Here is a 14247-nt window from a genome sequence, read left to right on the forward strand (position 1 = left end):
TTAAGGACTCTAAAAGTTACTAAATTCCTTCTGTACCGCTTGTTTCTTTTATATTATCATATGTATAACAATTGTGTCATTGTTAATAAGTATAAATTCATGTAACTACTTCTGTCTTCCTAAAATTAGGTATTTTTGATCAAGATTAAAAAAATTTATGTGTTAGTATAATTTTACTGTGTAGATCTAATTTTATTTCATATTTTGGTAGAATGAGAATTTTTAATTGTGTCTTATTTAAAATGAAATTAATACTGAGAATAAATTGATGAAAGTAAAACCCTTGCATTTATTTGCAGATATCTGTTAGTTTGCGGGATACATAGAGCTTAGTTGGTTGTTTAGTATGCTTATTTGGTGATGTAGGATTGTAGGTTGTTTGGTGTGAGTTGCTAAAGCTATTGTAGTGTGTGAATAAACAGACATGACTTTTGGTTGGGATGGTCATTTATATCTTGTGGGTGGGACCTTGAGTTACTTATCCATGGTTGCTGCTCCCATGCCCACAGTCGAGTTGCTGAAGCTATTACAGTGTGTGGATAAGCAGACATGACTTTGGTTGGTTTGCTCATTTATATTCTCGTGGGTAGTAACTTAGGTGAATCATCCCAGTAGTAGTTTTACCCCCGTATGACGCGATTTAACATGCATTTAAATTAACAAACGTTTATTTTCACTGCTTAATTTAAAAACTCCCCGAAATAATTGCGACCCCCGATTTCTATTTTGTAAAATATTTGAAAAATACATGGTAGCGGTAGAGAGCAAGTAATGACGTCATTATGGTCAACAAAGTGTTATGGCAACGGGATGCCTTAATTAAAATAACGGAAACAAAACCAAACAAATTAACACTTCGGTTTCGAAGGCAGGGCAAAGCCGTGTTTGGATAACATAGCACGCTATTAGTATACAGCGACTGTTGTATTGGGTGTATATAGTGGTGTTTATGTGTAATAGTTAATGCCTTTTTTAAAATTATAGACGAACGTTTTGCAGAAACAAAGAAAGTTTAGGATTTTCATATTACTTAGTTTGTAAAAATATTTGGAAGTAGTAAGTACTGCAGACCAGTATCCTTAACATCTAATTAACGTTTTGTACATTCTAGATAACTGTAAGATATTCAAAATTGAAGTGAAAATTTGTGGAATATTTTGCAACTGTTTCAGCAGTTGTTATAACTCAAGTTTAGATTGAAAAGGAAAATGAGTAACGACATTGATCCTCATATTACTGAAAAATATGAAATTAAAAGAAGATTGGGGAAAGGGGTAAGATAATTATAGAATAAGTAAATAGGTTTTGGCCAGATTGGAAAGTTTTTGTTTGAACGGAGATATTTTTACCACCATTCTTTCATTGTTCTAAATGTAGGTTTGGGTAGTTTCTATTACAGTTTGAAAAATGGGCAGAACATAAAAATAAAAGACTAGACATGATGACGTTTTTCCGTGTTATAAGTACATCTTTAAACACTAAATACTTACTAATTTTCCATGGGCATAATTTTTAAGACTTATATTTGTGGATAGTTTAATGACATTGAAAATTTTGGAACGTCTGTGAAATAAAGCCCTTATAGCTGCACAGCATGCACTAATGTATTTCCATGCCCAACCAGTCATTCCTTCCAGGCGTATGGTATTGTATGGAAGGCACTTGACAGAAGAACTGGAGAAATTGTCGCCTTGAAGAAAATTTTCGATGCTTTCCGAAACTGCACAGATGCTCAAAGAACTTTCCGTGAAATCATGTTTTTACAGGTTGCTTGTTTAGCTTGTTATGTGTAATTGACATCAGCATATTAGCGTGACAATAATTAACACACAATATCTAATATATTATATCCTTAATCCTTTTCAAACTCATGTATAATTAAGATAATTTTTATATTTAAGACTTTTTATAGTTCAGATTCTTAACTGATGTTTTTACTGATTTTTTTTTAAATACAAAGATTTTATTTTGTGATAATTATTTTTTGCAATTTTGAAATACAGACATTTATTTTATAAAGATTTAATTTCACTTACAAGTTCGATATGACTTTTATTAAAAACCTATATTTTATCTGTTGTGTGTTACCACTATGTCGGGGTTAAACGGTTAGTAACAGTGAAGTAACAGATTGTAGTTGTTAAATGAATTGTAATTTGTCATTACTTGTCATTTTAATACTTTGTAGGAGTTTGGGGACCATTCCAATGTTATTAAACTACTTAACGTGATGAAGGCGGATAACGACAGAGATATTTACCTCGTGTTTGAGTTTATGGGTGAGAACTTATGCTTTAATCTTGCTATCACTTAGTGGTACCAGCATTAGGTTTATACTCCTCTTCTATATGGGTGGGTTTTACTATAAGGCTGATTACAGATTATTATTACGTTTACTTCAAAAATATACTGTTTTTTGAGCCTTATCCTTTTTTTTGAGCCTCAAAAATATATTCTTTTTTGAGCCTTATCTTTTTTAAGCCTTATTCAAAAACGTACTCTTTTTTGGGCTTCATCCAACAAGCTACCTATTTTAAACTTGAAAGAGATGCTTGATACAACAAAGAACAAAGGTTAAGAAGTGCTGCTGTAAAACCAAACTAGTTAAACAAGAATGTATTTGATTGACATAAAGTAATTATGAATCTAACATTTGAGTAAGTATTACATAAACATGACTTTTCCATCCAGATACTGACCTACACGCTGTTATAAAAAAGGGGAATATATTAAAAGACATCCACAAGCGATATATAATGTACCAACTACTTAAAGCTACCATGTATATGCATTCGGGGAATGTAATACATAGAGATCACAAGGTAAAGATTGAAAAGAACTCGATTATCTTTTGTGCAATACATTTTCACAGCAGAAGTTAAACAGATATGTGTCCCCAGTGGGCCTTATGTGTTGTCTAAATTGTCATACAGTGGCGCACCCAGGGGGGGGGATTAGGGGGACTAGTCTCCCCCCCTTTTTGATATCAATAAATCGTAACAAGCGTGCAGTGTAAAATTCGAGAATTCGTTGATGCGAACGCACCGGCTCGTGCACTCGTCTGCCTGAGTGTATGTGCGAGTGTGTGTGCGTTCGGGAGGTTACGTGTGTTTTGGCAGGCATGGTCCCTCGTTAAACGATGCTACGTTACACGGCCGCGAACTCGTCCCCCGTTAAACGACGCTACATTACACGGCAGCGAACTCGTCCCACGTTAAACGATGCTACGTTACACGGCCACGAACTCGTACCCCGTTAAACGACGCTACCTTACACGGCCGCGAACTCGTCCCCGTTAAACGTACGTTAAACGATGCTACGTTACACGGCCGCGAACTCGTCCCCCGTTAAACGACGCTAGGTTACACGGCCGCGAACTCGTCCCTTGTTAAACGACGCTACGTTACACGGCCGCGAACTCGTCCCCCGTTAAACTACGCTACCTTACACGGCCGCGAACTCGTCCCCCGTTAAACGACGCTACGTTACACGGCCGCGAACTCGTCCCCCGTTAAACGACGCTACGTTACACGGCCGCGAACTCGTCCCCCATTAACTAGCTACTTTACAAGGCCGCGAACTCGTCCCCCGTTAACTAGCTACTTTACAAGGCCGCGAACTCGTCCTTCGTTAAACGATGCTACGTTACACGGCCGCGAACTCGCCCCACGTTAAACGATGCTAAGTTACACGGCCACGAACTCGTCCCTCTTTAAACGACGCTAAGTTACACGGCCGCGAACTCGTCCCTCGTTAAACCACACCAAGTTACACGTCCGCGAACTCGTCCCCCGTTAAACGATGCTACCTTACAAGGCCGAGAACTCGTCTCTCGTTAAACGACGCTACGTTACACGGCGGCGAACTCGCCCCCTGTTAAACGATGCTAGGTTACACGGCCGCGAACTCGCCCTCCATTAAATGACGCTACATTACAAGTCCGCGAAATTATCCCCCCCCTTTATTTCCTTCTGGGTGCGCCACTGTTGTCATACATTACATTATAATAAATTTTCCACCCAAAATAATCAACCACAAAGTTAAATACGTGGTAACTCGTTAGCTGGCAGGAAATGTATGAAATAAGACACCCATGTTCTAAGGACTGTCACTGCACCACCATGCTAGGAATCTAGGATACATAAGTTTCATATAGCCTATTTATCCAAATGGAACACCCATGGGCCATGTTATTATACCAACTGTTATTTCCCGCCACACGAAAATAAATAAGCTACATCCTTTCATTGTCATTAAAATAGAACACCCGTGTTGTAACGACTGTAGTTTCCATCACACAAGGATACTAAGTTACATTCATTCATAAATATCTACCCAGCCATCCAATATCCTCCTGGACAGTGATTGTTTCGTCAAAATTTGCGACTTTGGTCTCGCACGGTCGCTCACGCAGCTCAAGGAATCCGAACAACCCGGTGGTAACCCCGCCCTCACCGAATATGTGGCCACTAGGTGGTACAGAGCGCCGGAGATCCTTCTCGCTTCACCCAGGTATGGAAATCTTATAGAATATTTTATGAATGATAATGCATGTTTTTTCAAAGGTAAGTTGTTCATTCCTATACTTTTACTTTACTTTGGAATCTAATTTTAATATTTTCGGGTTGTAATGTAAGCTTGCACAAAGCAAAAGTCGAAAAGTTACATAATATAGAGAACATTTTATAAAATAACGACTAGATGTATGTTGTGTAAATGTATAAGTTTGAAAGAGACCTTCTTGCAATCTTTTAATCATGATCTTAAATGTCCTAGATAAAAAAGATTACAATATAAAACACTTATAATTAAGATGCAGGTCTTCATAACATTTTCCCCTTTACCCCAGATACACCAAGGGAGTTGACATGTGGTCAGTAGGTTGTATACTAGGCGAGCTACTTATGGGAAAACCACTATTCCCTGGTTCTTCTACGTTAAACCAGATAGAAAGGATCATGAGCTCCATACCACGCCCGACAAAAGCTGATGTAGATTCCATTCATTCAGAGTACGGACATTCTATATTGGATCGCGCTAGTATGAGGTAGGACGTCTAATGCTATAGTTATGTATAGTCTAATAGTCATAGTGAAAAGTGTTTTTTTTCTTTCTTTTTTGTCTTTTTTATATTTTTTTAAGTTCTTTATATTGTTGTTTATTATGTCTTGTTTTGCTGTTATGTAATGCTTATGTAGGGTAAATGGATTATTTCATTAGTTTTCTATACTCTGATTTACTGATTTTTCTATCTTGATGGCTTTTGGCTGGCAAGACTTTTGGTTGATTTTGGCTGTTTATATATTTATAAATGGTTTTACTGATAAGTTGTATATTTTATGAGTGGTTTGGTCATCCATGGTTGCCACTCCCATGCTCACAGCTAAGCCCCTAAAGCAATTACAGCAACCACACCCACACTAACACCAGTACCCCACCAACCCCCTAGACCTCGCAAACATCTTCGCGACCTGATCCCTGACGCACCAGAAGACGCTTTAGACTTGATGGAGAATCTTCTCGTGTTTAACCCAGAGAAACGACTATCAGCAAAGGAATGTCTTTCACATCCATATGTTGCAAAGTAAGATGGTTTTCATTCAACAACTTCAAAACTGTATGTCCTTCAACCCCCAATCAACCCCCGCTATCCACCTTCAGGTTCCACAGTTCACGAGAGGAGAGCGTCCTCGATTACGACGTACTCCCACCACTAGATGATGATATACAGCTCAGTGTTGCCGAGTACAGATGCAAACTTTACGAGGTGAGTGTAAGATTTCTATGAAATATTATTATATTGCCAATATTGTAACATTTTATTATAAATATTATATTCCCCATCCTCTTGTTTAAGTATTTCATTGCCAATTTTTAAAAAAAAATTTATAAATGTTTTCTTAGAGACAATAATATTGGCTTGTCCATATTTATACATGGTCTAACATCACAATTGTTCAATTGTGAGTCACAATGTATATTGTTACAGATGATACTGGAACGTAAAACAATGGCTCGAAGACAACGCAGGGCAGTGTTACATGAAAAACAACAACAGGTAATTTTAAAACTCAAACTTTAATACAATTTAAACGAAAGCCATCTTTTCTTCCAATTAGAACCTTAATATATTTAATTAAATGTTCTTAACAAAATTTTTCACATTGTATCATCTGTAGGGTGTAACGGTCACGCCTTTTATCCAAAACAATATTTCTTTCTTTTTTATCAATAAGCGTGTTTTAACAACTGTTGTTTTACCGTTACTACCTGTCTTTTCGCTTTTATCAACTCTCTTGTTCTTCTTATTGTGACCGAAGAGACGAAATAAATTTCATTCATTCATCTTTTTAATACAACTTATATCATATAAAGTATTTATATACATGTATAATTTACTTATGGAATATTTTACAAAGAGATGCATGTTAAGGGACCTGGAACTTATTCTATATGAGTTTAATTGGCCAACGGTGGCGTTTTCACAATAATTTGTGAAAAATGCTACAGTTGGCCAATTAAAGAGGCCAGACATACTGGGGCTAAGACCAAAGTTGGCTCATTACACCAAAGTGACTTATGGTTTGGCTTATCTCATGTTAAAGTACATGTTATTACTGTACCTTCTATGATTAAGTGTTATGCATTACTTTTCTATCTTTGACACTTTAATCTTAATGTTATTATTATATTCATGCGTCATAAACCTTATTGTTACAGAACAAACAAAAGAATTCTGATGAAATAATTGAAGAAGTTACGAAACAGAAACGAGTTGAAACCCCCCCTCCTGCGGAACCTAGAAATGTAAGTTTGACAGCGAGCATGAGGTGTAAGTTTGACAGCGAGCATGTGGTGTAAGTTTGACACCGAGCATGAGGTGTATGTTTGACAGCGAGCATGAGGTATAAGTTTGACAGCGAGCGTGTGGTGTAAGTTTGACACCGAGCATGAGGTGTATGTTTGACAGCGAGCATGAGGTATAAGTTTGACAGCGAGCATGTGGTGTAAGTTTGACACCTAGCATGAGGTGTATGTTTGACAGCGAGCATGAGGTATAAGTTTGACAGAAAGCATGAGGTATAAGTTTGACAGCGAGCATGTGGTGTTAGTTCGACACCGAGCATGGGGTGTAAGTTCGACACCGAGCATGGGGTGTATGTTTGACAGCAAGCATGGGGTTCACGGTGTCCAGGGCTTAGTGGTTAGGGACCTCCATCATAACCAAAGGATATCGGGTTGACTTATAGGCAGATGTGTTGGTGAAGACACTTAACGGATATTGCTTCAATCCAGTGATCGCTCTAATATGGGTTGTACCACCGTTGGGTGTTGGGGAAATGGGCCAACTCTGGCCTCAGCTCCCCTGATGTACAACCGTGCAAAACCTTACCTCCGTAAAATAGAACAGAACAAGACGTATAAATAGTGACCCATGTTATAACTTAACAATAAACATGCAGCATATACTTAAAACTTCTTCTTTCCCACCAGGTAAGCCACCCTAGTAAGCCAGGGTTGGTCCATAACATGGCACACAACTATGAGAACCAGCACACTACCCACCATAATGGTTACCAACCCCAACCCCAACCCCAACGCCACCATTACCAAGTAACCGCAGCTGGCGATAAACCACACCTTGGTTACCATTCAAATGGTTCAACACCAGAGAAAAAATACCAGATGAATGGTTCACACCAGAAGGTTGGTGTTTTTCGTGTTTAAATGACTGTTACTTATTTATTCTTGCACCTCGTTATAAAGTCCAATGCCTATTTTGTAGTAAACAAAGAATATTTACAGAATTACATAACCATATTCTCACGACTTTTTAAAAGTGTTGTTAATTGTCAAAAACATGAAAAGAAAACATTGGATAACATGTGCTAAAGCTAAAAGTGTTTTGATATTGGGGTAATGGCCCAATCCGGGCCCAAATCCTATGACCAATGGCGTACCACGCTGCGAGATCTGAGAATACAATGTGATATCATTTTCTAAAGGCATCCATGTTACCCTGCTATTAACTTACAGCAGGGTCAGTACGGTGTTGCATTCGGTCGTACTGTAAAGATGGGTTCACCTCAACAAACTAACCAAAGAAAAGCATACAGAGCTCAAAGTGCTGGTAAACCTGTGCAGAGGCAAGACAGCTTCGATGGGGTGAGTGTATACTTTGTATACTGAACTGTATATCATTATATAATGTATAGAGGCCCACCTGTTAGTCTGTATGTTGTTGTTGTTGGGGCTATATGTGGTTATATTACTATACAGCCCTTTGAATGTTAACAATATTATATGTAAACATTTTTACTTTATTATATATAGTAGGGTGGGGGAAGATGGGACACCTTTAGCACATAATATCCAAATATCCTGGTCGTGTTTTAAACAATTATCAACGGTCTATGGGAGTCGTGAGGATACGGTTTTATATTTCTTTGAATTTTCTTTGTTTACTACCAAATGGGACGAGAAAATAGAATGAAAAGGTGTCCCATCTTCCCCACTCTACTATACTATAAAGGCTCACTTTATGAAGTAAAAAGTGGTATTTGGCCAACGCTGGCCTAAATCTCAGTCACCTGGTATGTCTTACAGTATGATTTTGCCCATATAGAAATTGAACCTAGTCAAAAATAGCTTAGGTATGCTTATATGCATTGCTTTAATGTGAAAAGTATTTTGTCCTGTTGAGTGTCCTTCAACCTTATACAGACGCTGTGTATAAGTTGTTAAAATATTGGGTTATTAAGAAAATAAGTCTATTTTAGAAAACAAGTGTAATTTGCCTGTGATTTTGTACAATAGCTTATACAGTATGTGAATCTAGTTGTTGATATAACGATAGGATATTAAAACAACAGTAAGCAAACTAGCTATATTAGTGTGATATGCCTGGAAACTTCAGTTTATGTACAAAAACTTAGTTTTTAATAAAAATAAACCAGAATCGTGAAGCCATGAGACATCAACGTGTCACTCAAGGTGCCAATAAATCGACATTACAACGACATCATAGCATGGGAGGGGTAGGAGTTATAGTGGGGTGGTGTGAATACTAACATAATGTGTGGTTTCTTGGTTTGGTTTTGTATTTATAAGTATTCGTGGGCAGTTGGTTGGGTTGTTGCTGTTTGTTTAAATTCGTTGTACAACATCCGACGCTTTATACACCTCATGCTCACTGTCAAGTTAGGATACTTTCATATTTATCTTCTGGTGGGAAACCAAGGGGTTTAATACACAGTGTACAATACCCATGTATTAAAACCCTTTGATTTCCCAACCCTAAAGATAATCATGAAAGTAGTGTAATAGGTTGGTTTAACATTTACATAGTAAACTGTGTGTTGTTTGAGGTAGAAGTTAAAACGTGTTGTTCCAACACAGCGTACAACATCTGTGTGTTGAAGGTTTAAAACTATCAGGAAAACAGAAATGTTTCTTTTCCTAACTTGGTACAAAAATGTGGTGGTTCAAACACCATGTAAAATTTGCAACTTTCGTTTCGATTATTGTGCCTAATTTTGCCGACATTCTAAGCTCCCCTAAAGGCATATTAAGCCACCATGTATTAAACCCTTGGTTTCTCACTCCGAGGATAAACATGAAAGTATCCTAACTCGACAGTGAGCATGAGGTGTATGAAGCCACCATGTATGGTGTGCAACATCCGTGTATTAAACCCTTGGTTTCCCACCCAAGGATAAACATGAAAGTATATTAACTCTACAGCAGGCTGAGTCTTACAATATGACCCCATGTAATAACGTACATGGGGTCATATGTAACATACATGGGGTCATATGTAATAATGGTATGCAACACCCATGTATTAAACCCTTGGTTTCATCCATTTTAACCCTCACTACTTTCCAGCCAAGTTTGAAACACCGTCAACAATCGGCCCCATCGCAACCCGTGAACGGGACTCGATCACGATCGCTACGGCAACAGTTCAACGCTGATCATGGTCACAAACTACTCACGAGACAAGACAACCCCACAATCAACGTTTCTAGAATGGTGAGTGGATCAGTTAGAATATAATATGGGTGATTTGTAAAGGATATGAATGCCATATTTTTAGCATGGATAGTTTTGTTTTGTGACTTAAGTTTGGTTGAAAAATTATTGTTTTAGTTTTGTCTCATCTAACACTGAGGATGGTTAAAGTTGATTTACTGAAACTGCACCATCCTCAGTGTTAGATGAGACAAGAGTGAGTGTTATATAAAGACCAGCTTGGTACTTGTAACACAGTCACTACACATTTAAAATTCATTAAAACAACAACAAACAAAGAAACAGGATTCTGTGTCATATTACAAAAGCCGGCTTTAAATCTCCATTGTTTCAATCTGAATCACTTTTGTGATGTCATAATATGATTGTGATGTAATAACCACGTTTCCCACGATGAAATAAACCCGGTGATCGAAACACGATCTTTATAAAATGGAATTCTCATTGTAAAACTAGCACTCCACGCGTCTTAACTTGTCATAAATAAGCCAGTGTTGCCAGCTAGGTTTTTAAAATGGATTTGTCTGCGCTCATGAAGCAGTGTAGACAAGTTCATAACTATTGCAGGGGTGCAAAAAAATTAATTTTTAAATAATTTAGAGAAAAAAAAAATTCCTAAATTTCTTTACTCATTTTATGCTTGATATTAATTCTATAAACCTTTGTGTATTTAAGACTCTCTGTTTAGTTTAACTGGTTGTTTCTTTAAAAGTTTGTAAAAACGCCAAAATAACACACAGGTTATACTTTTAAAAACTCAAATACAAAGTATCTTCTGACTGAATAATTTTTAGAGCCACAATGGCAGCAGTAAACAAGTGTACAGTTTTTGATCTGGCAACACTTTATTCTGTAATAATCACCGCGTGTGTTGGTATTGTGATGTCACATTCGCTCAAAACATTTTCAACCAATAGAAATGCTTCGTTAACAAAGGTCACCCTCCATCACAAACACCTTATAAAATGAGATTTCAAACTTGTTTTCCCATGACTTCATAACCACATCATAATAGCCATTGTTGACTGTTATTGTGATGTCACTTACCCCCTGTATTGGAGACTGCTGTATTGTTACATCATAATTCTCAAGTCATTTAATTTCCATTACTTAAACAGTTGTATATAGTATACCCTCCTTCAACCTACAGAACAACCTTATATAGAACAGCTGACCGGAATTATATTAAAACACCCACTGTATCTCTATTATTAAAATCCCTCTCTATAAGCTATTGAACCCATTTTAAGTAACTTTTTTTATTATACATTTTTTTTTCTATTTAAGTAACTTTTTTTATTATATATTTTTTTTACTATTTAAGTAAGTTTTTTTATTATATTATTTTTTACTATTTAAGTAACTTTTTTATTATAAATTTTTTTTTCTATTTAAGTAACTTTTTTATTATAAATTTTTTTTTCTATTTAAGTAACTTTTTTTATTATAAATGTTTTTACTATTTAAGTAAGTTTTTTTATTATATATTTTTTTTACTATTTAAGTAACTTTTTTTATTATATTTTTTTTTACTATTTAAGTAACTTTTTTTATTATATATTTTTTTTACTATTTAAGTAACTTTTTTTATTATAAATTTGTTTTTTCTATTTAAGTAACTTTTTTTATTATATATTATTTTACTTATTCTAGAACGTGTGATATGGCTGGTGACAAAGAATATTGCTTAAAAGTTTTATACAAATGTAAGTAATTTGTTTAATATATCTCCCTTCCAATCTACAGAACCCAGTCCAGCGTCCAAGCTCAGCCATAGCAGGCCAATCATCTGGTATGCAAGCCACCACCCCACCCCGCGCGGGACGTAAACAAGTGTCCGGCATGAACAAGAACATTTCATCTTCTGGGAGCCCCAAGCAGCGTCTTGGCAGTTACGCTCAGTCTTATTCGGTCATCAATCAATCAGCGCTCACCGCTATCGGCGCTGGAGGTCGGAAATAGTGCCCCTAGGTGGGTTTGGCCACTAGAGAGTGATATACAACTTAAATAGAATCGCAGGTTCGAGTTATGAGCAGTTGCAACCGTAATTTTTTGAGTTGAATATTTCTACTTTGCGGGGTAACTTTAAATAGCCTATAACTAATTACATAACAGAAAAGATTTAATTTTAAATAGCTAAGTTCCATTCTGCTGGGTCTTACATGAATTAGCTAGCTATAATTGCTGATTCCAACAGGCTTATTTGAATTGCATTATAACGCTCTTTTCAAAACAATATTTTATATTTATAATATGCAGCAATGTTTAAGCTAACCTGCACTGTAAAGTATCTATCTATGGGTATACACTATGTGTTTTAATTCCTGTGCTCAAATAATATAATGTTGTTTCTACTGTTTAGGCTGCTTTTTGTCGAATTTATATGATTTCTATTTTAATCACGTGCACGACTGCACTTCAAATTTTTTTTATTTTTTCCGCTACAGTGCACTATGTTGTTGTTTAATCCACATAGATATCTTATAAACGCAATCTTATGTCACTCGTGCGGATGTCATTTAAAACATAACCAAAAATGCTTCTACACTGCAGACCAAAGGCGTAGGTTTGTGGCAACAAACGAAAACTATTGTCTTTAGCTCAATCCTGTATTGTTTTGTATATTGATACAACCAATAACCCATATTTTTCTATAACAGCCTAGCTTACATAGACCAAGATTTGTTACCTTCTGTAATAGATCCAATACCTGGCCCAAAGTGGGCAATTTTAAATTGTTGGGTGGTTTAAAAAATTTACATTAATGCTCAAAAAATTTGCGCCTTTTATACATTTATTCTTTTTGGAAGCTTTTTTGATTGTTTGGCGCCTATAGTTACATCTCATCATACCTTTATAACATGCATATGTCTCTTGCTCTGCAGTGTATAGCTTGTTTGCACACTTGTTTTTGTTGCAATGTCGTGCAAGAGAGGCCATTCAGCTGCTCAGTGGTCGCTGCTCTTGCCTCCCATCTAGTGTTAGCTTATTTTCATCAATTTTTAGAAAACTGAAAACCTAAAACTTTTTTTCTTAATAGTAAGATAATTTTTAAACATTAAAACGTATGTTTTACACTTTATGAAGTATTTTTTTTTAGTTTTTTCAATGATCATCATTTTTGAGTATTTCTACTGTTGTACAAATGTTTTTCCATAGCTATAGTATTACTGTGTGTGTTACAGTGTGTAGATAATTGTATATTATAAAACCTGACGTTTAACACTGTATTATCTTTTGGCGAAGTAAATAAAATGCTCTAAAAGCTATTGAGTGTTTTATTTCTCTATACCCTTGTGGGTGGGAACTTGAGTGACTTATCCATGGTTGCTACTCCCATGCCCACAGTCGAGCTGCTGAAGCTATTGCAGTGTGTGGATAAACAGGTATGACTTTTGGTTGATTTGGTCATTTATACCCTTGTGAGTGGGAGCTTGAATGACTTATCCATGGTTGCCACTCCCATGCCCACCGTCGAGTTGCTGAAGCTATTGCAGTGTGTGGATAAGTAGACATGGCTTTTGGTTGGTTTGGTCATTTATATCCTCGTGGGTGGGAACTTGAGTGACTTATCCATGGTTGCCACTCCCATGCCCACAGTCGAGTTGCTGAAGCTATTGCAGTGTGTGGATAAGCAGACATGACTTTTGGTTGGTTTGGTAATTTATATCCTCGTAGGTGGGAACTTGAGTGACTTATCCATGGTTGCTACTCCCATGCTCACAGTCGAGTTGCTGAAGCTATTGCAGTGTGTGGATAAGCAGACATGACTTTTGGTTGGTTTGGTTATTTCTATCCATTACTTCTCTATTGAACGTGTTAGATATTCTGCCCCCGTTTCTTAATAAATAAAATAAATGTAGTATTAAGATTTCTATAGCGCTCTTTATACAGGGTCTTTCCCTGTACCAGTTTGTAAATAAATCCGATTTCTTTACAAAAACAAAGTTTAAATTTGCTGAAAAATTTCGGTTTTGTGTGTAATAAAACGCTATGCTTTCAACGGTATCTTGCCAAAGTGTTGCTATTGCGTGTCTTCCTATATTAGTCTGTATTACCGCAATTTTCTCTGGAGTTTTGAAGCTGGAAAAATGCGAGAAATTCCCACAGTGCTGCTACGAATCGACTACTTTCTGTTATTACGTTTTACTTTTACCAATGCTGGCGCCTGTGTTTCTAGTATTTGTGTTTGTGAACTGGATGGGGTGGATG

At 36.5% G+C, this 14247-nt stretch overlaps 1 protein-coding gene across 3 annotated transcripts; it reads left to right on the plus strand.

The window, feature by feature from the left end:
• Positions 1-1115: 1115 nt before the first annotated feature.
• LOC100184138 (extracellular signal-regulated kinase 2-like) lies at positions 1116-13304 on the plus strand. Of its 3 annotated transcripts, none has more exons than XM_009860748.3 (15): positions 1116-1274; positions 1638-1766; positions 2189-2279; positions 2692-2822; positions 4340-4512; positions 4850-5047; positions 5450-5584; positions 5662-5767; positions 5990-6058; positions 6721-6807; positions 7495-7707; positions 8038-8166; positions 8958-9038; positions 9889-10035; positions 11782-13304. In XM_009860748.3, the coding sequence occupies exons 1-15, from the start codon at positions 1209-1211 to the stop codon at positions 11995-11997; spliced, it is 1971 nt and encodes a 656-aa protein (XP_009859050.1). In that variant the 5' UTR covers positions 1116-1208; the 3' UTR covers positions 11998-13304. The 3 variants fall into 3 exon arrangements, with proteins under 3 accessions (XP_009859050.1, XP_026690740.1, XP_018668220.1); XM_026834939.1 differs by having other exon boundaries at positions 8041-8166; XM_018812675.2 differs by lacking the exon at positions 8958-9038.
• The last annotated feature ends 943 nt before the right edge of the window (positions 13305-14247 follow it).

The sequence above is a fragment of the Ciona intestinalis genome, chromosome 7 (assembly GCF_000224145.3).
Source record: "Ciona intestinalis chromosome 7, KH, whole genome shotgun sequence".
Classification (NCBI taxonomy): domain Eukaryota; kingdom Metazoa; phylum Chordata; class Ascidiacea; order Phlebobranchia; family Cionidae; genus Ciona; species Ciona intestinalis.